Source organism: Centruroides sculpturatus, unplaced genomic scaffold (assembly GCF_000671375.1).
Source record: "Centruroides sculpturatus isolate CEXI.00-Female unplaced genomic scaffold, Cexi_2.0 scaffold431, whole genome shotgun sequence".
NCBI classification, from domain to species: domain Eukaryota; kingdom Metazoa; phylum Arthropoda; class Arachnida; order Scorpiones; family Buthidae; genus Centruroides; species Centruroides sculpturatus.
This window is the reverse complement of record NW_019384619.1, coordinates 70,909-79,760: the sequence shown is the minus strand read 5'-3', so window position 1 is coordinate 79,760 and position 8,852 is coordinate 70,909. Positions and strand designations below refer to the sequence as shown.

At 31.8% G+C, this 8,852-nt stretch overlaps 1 protein-coding gene across 1 annotated transcript in view; it reads left to right on the top strand.

Moving 5' to 3' along the window:
• The window catches only part of LOC111625427 (PHD finger protein 14-like), a 111,481-nt gene that overhangs the window by 56,730 nt on the left and 45,899 nt on the right, over positions 1-8,852 (top strand). The window contains exons 15-17 of the mRNA XM_023368568.1: positions 2,825-2,931; positions 3,000-3,095; positions 3,165-3,262. Of these exons, the coding sequence (XP_023224336.1) occupies positions 2,825-2,931; positions 3,000-3,095; positions 3,165-3,262 (301 nt within the window). The remainder of the gene's footprint in view (positions 1-2,824; positions 2,932-2,999; positions 3,096-3,164; positions 3,263-8,852) is intronic.

Here is an 8,852-nt window from a genome sequence, read left to right as displayed (position 1 = left end):
CTCCTAGTCTTCGGTAAGATTTACCCACCGTCTTCCTATCGAATTTACGATTTAGAAACTGATCATACCTGCATATCCTGTTAAAAAAGTTCCATCATAGACACAGAGTTGTTCGCTATCCAATTCAGTCGAAAGTCCAGGTAGTTCATTAATCGGATCACGTTCGGGTCACCACTTTGTCATTCAATCCTACTGATGTTTAGATCTAACATTAAGCAGGCAAACACGAACAGTAACAAAAAAGAACTTTATTAGAAAAGGTTAGAACTGTCACAGACATCCTCGGGCAACACCCGGACAAAATCCAACGAACTTTCGCGCCTTTTCTTTTTTTGACGTTGCCAGCCACTCTTGTTGGCAAGTGTTGCCAGACAGAGTTCGTGATCTTTGCAAGTGTTGCCAGACAGTGTTCAGGATCTCTGGCGCTGGCGGCCACAGGATAATCGACACTCTACTGTATTCTCTTTTATTGCATATAAAGTAAATAATATTACAAAAAAAATCAAAGTATATAAGTGCATTTTAATGTATATTTACAAAAAAAAAAAAAAATCATCACTTGTAGTCGAAACAAAGTGTGAAATATTTTTAACACAAAGATGTAAAAATTTTTAAGTAGGGGAAAACGTCTAATTACAGTGGGTTGTGAAATTTATTGCATGGGGGAAATGGTCTGCCATTCAAGGCCATACGACTGCAGGGTGGTCGTGTAAATATCTTTCTCGTCTCTCCTCTGCTGACTGTTATATATTGACCCTTTTATTTACATTAAAATAAAACATTAGGTATCAAATTTTCTCACTTTGGCCTTCCCTTTGGTAAGGTGTCATATTACAACCGGCAGTTAATGTGATTATTCATGAGACCATCTAACACTTCTCCCAAAGGAGGGAGAAATAATCAATCTATATTTCTTGTAAGTGTTAGCACTGGTAGGTTTGGGGATAAAAGTGACACTAGCCCTTATCCACTGAGTAGGAAAAAGGCCAGTGTTTAGACAGATATTGAAGAGAATAACAAAAGCTGTCAGAATGGCCTCAAATACATGCTTTATCATCCTACTGGTTATGCCATCAAGGCCTGGGACTTTGTTGTCATTGAGTGAGTGGATAGCATTCTGAATTTCAATTCTACATGGAGGTGGTGAACATCCTCGATGGCAGTCTCAATGTCTGATGTGTAAGTAATGTAGACGAACAAATGTAAAAGTAAAGTGTTGTTGTCAGTAATGCAAACTGTGATTATGTATTCAGTTGTGTGTTGAGTAATAAGGCAGGCAATAATATTCTTGTTTCTTATGATGATACCAGCCTTTGTGCAATAGCCGTGGTCCTGGACTGGGAAGATTTTCCAGTCATTGAACCTAACTAACTTATTGTTAATGGTGTAGGGCTCTTTTGAGAATGATGTCAGCATCATATGTAGTGGATGTGTGGATGAGGAGGAAGCAGACAGCTTTGCATTTCTGTACATTAATCTCGATGATCTTACAGTTACCTATATTAGTGTTGTGTGTGGGTGTACTATTCATAAGTGGTCCTAATGGCAGCTTATATTTTCATGCTTTTGGTAATGGGGCACTGTTGAAAGAAAGCATTATATGCAGTCTTGTGTTTGCTCTCATCAGGTAAAGTGTTGTTGGCCTTCACACAGTTGATGCAGCATGATTCGTCACTATGTACATGGCAAACCTTACAGCTGTGGTTACCCATACAATGGCTACAGTATTTGGTTTTCTGTGCATTTACTAGTTAGAGGAATGTAGTCATCACAATAGTATAAATGGCAGAATTTTTATAAACGTATTATTTAACAAATTATATTTATTCCCTTTTATTTTTTAGTACAGTAATGATCAGCATTCTTATCACAGTAAAATTAGACTTGATACAAAAATATGTGCTTGTGCTGTAATAATTATAAATTTAACAGCATCTATTTAAACTGTGTAAGTGGATTATGTACAATAATAAACATCAGTGCTTCAGCCTATGAATTAAGGTGTTATAAAACTCTTGAAACATCATTACTGCTAACAGCTTTTTTTTTATAGATTACTACAGTGCATGGAATGTAATTTGGATGTGAAAATTTACAAACTTAGATACAATGCATTTCCTGAGTGCAGCATGGAGTCTGTTCCAAGTGTTGCAGTAGCAGATTGTTTCAGGAAGATAGGTTTTGTGAAGAAAATTGTAAATGATCATCATCAACCATCTGTAGATTGTGATTTACAGAAGTACAATGTTGATGAAAATGATTGGCAGCAAGTGCAGGATGTACTAGGGTTCAGTGACAACTCTAATGATTATATTAGTGTTGATGATGACGTATGCTATGAGATGTACACAATGCAGGTAATATAAGTGAAGAGGATGAAGAGCTTGAAATATAGGGATACCAAAGTACTATTAAAAAAGTGATTTGTCCAGAAGTCAAGGACTGCCTATAATGTAAATGAAAACTTAATAAAAATAAATAAATAAACCCAAAAGAAACACCTAATATAAAAATGTAGCTTAGTAGCATTGCATTTTACCAAAATTGCCCTACTTACGTTAATCATCATATGCCACAATGGCTAACAGTAAAGATGCAAATGCATTACCAATAAGTAATATCACAGTGTCACAAATATGTTAATTTTTAAAATTTTATAACAAGAAGAAAAATTTTTTATAGTAGTTTTGTTTTTTAGTATCTGAAGTTTAAATTTGACATTTTGTTAACTACATGTATTTATTTTGTAAAATTCTCAAATAATTAAAAAGTTTGACTCATAATTTCTATTTGAAATATACATTAATAAAATTTTATTTTTTAGATCGTAATAACCGGATGATAACAATGCAAAGACGACTGGATGAATTATTACAACAAAATAGCCAACTACAAGAACAAGAACAGAGTTTGAGAGAAAAATATGAAAAGGTTTATTATTAAATAGTTTTCACGCATCATTTTACCAGGTCAAACTTAAATAAAAACATTTTTTGCAGTTAGTCAGTGAACTTGAAGAATTAAAAAAACAAAATACTCAAATGCAGGAAAGAGGAATGGAATATTGGAAAATATTTTGTGATCTTGGAAATAAAGTAAATTAGAATTTTTTTTTTTAATTAAAATTAAATACTGTAGTTGCCTAACAATTTGTGCTTTAACAGAAATATGCTTTACCTGAAGTTTTAAAGCCAAAGCGATGTCCTAAATCACCCAGTCGAAGCAGTAAAAGAAGTGAATCTACCTCATCACTGATATTTGAGTAAGTTTATAGAAATTGTTATGTTTGCTAAAATATAATCTTCAGTTTTAAAAATAAATGGAGAAAAACTTATCCTAGAATTGTAATTCACATCTGAAAAAATTTCCAAGAAATAGTAAATTAAATTTTGTTTGTATTGACTGATTACTGGAAACATAACAATCTACTATATTGTTATATCTAAACTACCATGAATATTAATTAATGTGGACTCGCATTCTGATTAACTCAGTCATAAATTAGATAATAGAAATTTAATTGCATAAATAATTACATATTTTTTCCTCTCTTGATGTCAGGTTCAACTCTATAAATATTAAATTATTATAAACAACTATTTCAAGAGTCTAAATTTTAATCAAATTATATTTGATTAAAATTTAGGATTAAACTAGAATTAAAGGCCTTCTCAGAATTCTTAACTTCTGAGCATATGTTTGAAAGTTGACCATATTGAGAAGGCTCTGAAGATGAGATGATAAACATCCCAAATAACATTTAATCCTGGTTATATTTTATTGATTAAATTTTGAAATGCTGAATTTTCTTAATATTGTTTAGAGTAATATAATATTCTTTAATTTTTTACTAATAGAAAATATTTTCATGATCAGTGAACTTTATATTTCAAACATTCCCTTTATCATTATTTACAGTTACAATTTTTACAAAAATTCTTATTGTATTTTAATAGACCAGAAACTTTGCTCTTATTGTACATTTTTAACATATTTTTTTTGTTGTTCTAGTTTATGAAGATAATGTAAATATATTGGGTGACTAAAATATCTATTAAATTTTCTCATTAATGAATTTTAAAAGTATTTTCTTCTATTATTTATACACATTTCTTGTTAAAATATATACTTTACAAATGATTTTTTTATCAATAATAATTGTGAGGTCACTGAATAGGGGGATAAACAAGTGTCAGGATTTATCGGATGTGGGGTGGATGGAAGTGAAACTGACACCTACAAATAAAACTGTTTATTAATTCTAAGTCTTACATATAATGGAATGACTTGTTGACAATTGGTGCTGGTCTCCTGGAGAGTTGAAAGAAGTTTCGGACTGTTGGTCAAGGAGTTGTCTTGTCCAAAAACCAATGACAGACATGACGATTAAAAAGGTCTGATGCCGAATGGTAAGGATAGGAATGAAAGTCCATACAAGTAGAACACTGTAGATGAGTCAAGAAGGCAATGTAACCAAGGCAACGATCAGTGGAACCAGCAGTTACAGCTCACACAGTGAAACAGAGATAGAGAACTTGATTTTGAGATTGAAGTTTTTAAAGAATTCTCTTTTGATTTCTTGCTTTCCAATTAGTCAGTTTCTTATATCCAGATAGATAACAGACCATTTTGGGACACAAAGGGTCAAATTCAACACCATGTTTTGTTCAATCAAGAGAAGTTAATCAAACTTTGGAACTGCTGCTCATATTTAATTATTATTTATGACCAAATTCTTGTAAATCTGAAACCTAATCTCCACACTAGAGCTCCTTTTTAAAAGTTTTAATTGTCTCTCAACTAAAAATTTTTTTATTTTTTTCCCATTTTTCTTTCAGTTTTTATGAGCACTAGAATCAAAGTTTGATTCCCTGATTTGACACTTTTATTAAATTTTTAACACATAAGCTAGAGTGTTGCTCAGACCTAACATAATAAAATTATGATAATATAAACAAACTTAGCATTTTATTTATAATGAATAACAACTTAGATTTTCAAAATCAACAATGAACAGAGAAAAGGTTAAACAATAAAACCATAGATTAAACAGAAAACAGATTATAATTAACATTTTCAAAAAATTTTGATGTTACTGAAACCAAAACTGGCAGAAAGCACTTCATAATAGCTCAAATTTGGTTTCAAGGTTAAAAATGTAGAAAAATACAAATTTTCTATGTAAAAAAATCAATTTAGGGTTATCAAATTACTATATGAGTGGCCTTGTCTAGAAGTCCAGAACTGACTCTAATGTAAAAATTGATTAATATGTTTTGATTATTTTTAACATTTTACAAATATTAATGAAAATGTGTGTTTTTATAATATTTTAACAATGTTAAAATGAAGCTTGAACAAAGGTTTTTTTTTTCAATTTGTCTAATTGCTGAAAGTGTAATACAAACAAAAATTCATTTTAGCTTAATTACAACTGTCTTTATTGAAAAGATACATGCATGTTAATATATGTGGTAAGCTTGGGGATTAGATCTATATGAGAATGTATGAGTACAGCACCCACAGCAATTTTTAGATTATCTTAAAACATACTTCCCTTTGCAGAGAAGTGTTGTTCAAGTAGGTCTTATGGTTGCTGAGCATATCTGGTTATTCTGAGCAAGGTTTGTAGTGATCAACAATTTATGGAAAATGCATTTACTGAGCAGTTCTTTAACATTAATTTTTGCATGTTTAGGCAAAGATCCAATAAACTTGCATCATGTTGAAGCAGGCTTATAACAGTAACATCCTGTTACAGTCAAGACTTCAAATGGCACTAATGATTTGGGGAAGGCAGGGAGGAGGCTGAAAATGACACACACAATAGGTGACCAGGACAACTTGAAAGGTTGATAACTTTTCAAATATTTTTTCAATCTTTCATGCCAACAGACATCAGACAATTGAGCAAATAGCTGAAGCTGATGGGCTATTGGAGACCACATATGGATATTGTAAGAGGGTCTGAATATTCACAAGATGTGTTAACAGTAGATCAGTGAAGCATACAGATGGAAATGACAGATGATTTCATGGGATGAAAAGTAGTGCTCCTGTTTGATTTATAGATCAAGCAGGCATCACCTACAGGTTGGCTGAAAATTTTGACCCTCAAGTTTAATTTTAAGACCCAGATTCATAAATAAATGAAATAATGACATGCATTGCAATCTGGTAACTTTTCTCAGCATTATTTTTATGCAAATGGTGTAACCATGCATTCAACTATGGACTTCATCAAGCCAATCAAAAAACTTTTTTCCTAGGTGCATCATGTAGATCAGTGTTTTTCAACCTTTTTGAATATGTTACAAGTTACAAGTATACCCTTTACAAGTTAAAAAATTCTGGTGACCCCCTAGGGCCATATTAAAACTATATCAGTGATTTTAAAAACTACATATTTAATTTTCTTTCCTTAAATATTGATCTAAAAACCAATTGTACTGTAAAATAAACTGGCACAGCCTTCTCACCGAAACTCTAGTTTTTTTATTGTAGTGTAGGACCTACAAACACTTGTCTTTTTCTTTCACCCACGACCCCCCCATGTAAGGCTTTGCTACCCTGAGGGTCACAACCCACAGGTTGAAAAACACTGATGTAGATTAATTGACCTGGAAATTAATTGGACCTGAATACTGTCGAGAATGTAACTGCAACTATGCAACTAGAGGAATCAGTATTTAAGTTACCCAGATCATGAAATAGGAAGTAATTCATTATGTTCAACAAGAATAGAATTAAATTTTTTTTGTAAAAGAACTGTTGTCCTTGCACATCTAACATACTCATCTGAACCTGTTTCCTGTGACTTCTGTTTCTGCAGAAGTGAAGAATGCAATTGAGGTTGAACTGATGGGCATTGCAAGGAATAGGTTCCAGCAGTGGCGTAGCATAGTGGAGATGGCAGGGGCAGCCCATCCCAGGCAGCACTTTTAGGGGGTGGCAAAATTTCACAATAAATAATAATAATAATATCTTGTAAAAATTTGAACCATTTCATTTCATATTTTTGTCACACTTACAATTCAGACCGATTTGAAATGAGCATGGAATTTTTCATTACTTATTCTGTGAACTGGGGAATCCCCTTTCTTTAAATGAATGTATAATAATGACATCTTACTCATTGTAGCGACTGACAACACCGTCTGTACTGACTTGTAGTGATTCCTCTTATTTTATTTTGTGCTTGGATTGTTTGACTAATATTCAGCGAGAATGACTTCTATCATATAAAGAATAGTGTTCAATATTGTATAATAACACCTGCAAATTAGATTACAGTATGGATAAGTCCCTTCAGGGAAGTCCATGAGTGATGCTATGATAAAAATATAAATAGTAACAGTATTGTTCTAGTTCTAATTGGAAGTCGATTTGTGTTTTATATTCAATTCATTAATAACTTAATCTTGTCGATCGTCAAAGTATAATCATAAGTGTTCTATACCTGTTATATCAATAAGTGGCATATGTGTAAAAATTTTTGTAATAAATGTGATTATTATATTGTTAAACATATACAGTAGAGCCTCGATTATCTGATCTAATTGGGGACTGAGGTTGGTCGAATAATTGAAAGGGCGGATAACCGAAAAGTATGAAAAAATCCATTATTAGTGTAGTATATTATTATATCCCATGTAATTAGTATATTAGTATATCGCTATTAACCTACTTCGCGTTAAATTTTTATCGATGTTAAGTTTAACAAAAAATTTTTAAAATAATAATCATCGCTATTGTATCGTTAAAAATTAGAAAATTAAGTCTCGTTTAAATACTGGCTCCCTTTCATGGTAGAATGAGTGTTGCCAGCTAAAACACGTAAAAATAATATTAAAGTAGCCAAGACATAGCCAAATATTGTAGCGCCACATCAATAGCGGACATTTGAAATTTGCCGACTAGGACGGTCGGTTAACCAAGAGCTCGGTTGATAGGGGGTCGGATAATCGAGGCTCTACTGTACATCACTTTTTTATTTGTAACCTGTACAATACACAATAATGATGATTGTTCTTGCCGAAAAGTTCTTTAGAATTACTGTATATTTTAGTCTTTTAAATTGAGATACCTAAATAAGGGGGCAGCGAAATTTTCCTTTGCCCCAGGCCTCTGACACCCATGCTACGCCACTGGATCCCAGAAGTTCTTAATGACTCTACAGCTGCTGATATATTTTGTTGCAAGGGTGCTTAACTTAGAGATGTTTCAGAATTGTAATCTAACAGTCTCTGGACTTAGGATCCAAAAATTCAGGGACTGTGTGTCATATATCAACAGAAATTTACAATATTGATTTCGCTTATGTTTATACTAGTTGTTTTTAGATTGCTTATCAAAAGGAGCCTAACACATTCATGTAGCATTTGTGTTACTATTAAGGAACTAGATTAAATAACCTTTATAGCAGAACAAATGGTTAACAGTTACACAAAAGATTTGTTAAAAATATGAAGTAGAAAAAACAAGTAAAACATAATACTTTGTTCTTGTTCACTAAAAAACAAAACAAAATCAGTAAAAAAGCAAAAATATACATATCTTTGTAACTTAACAATATATCTTTTAATTGGAAATAGCAAAATTCCAATAGATGAATCAAAAGTGCCTGGTGTATATAAAATCACTGCCAAAAATGATTATTTAGACTTGGACAAAATAAATATCTCCAGTATTGACTATTAGAAAGAAATTTAAGCAGCAGTTAATTTAAATTTTTTCCTAAATCTGGATCACACCTTTCCTTCAAAAAGTCAATTCAACTATTTATTTTTAAAATTATTTAAAACCCAACTCCAGGAAACACAATACAGTTCAATAAACTTAGTTAACAGAAA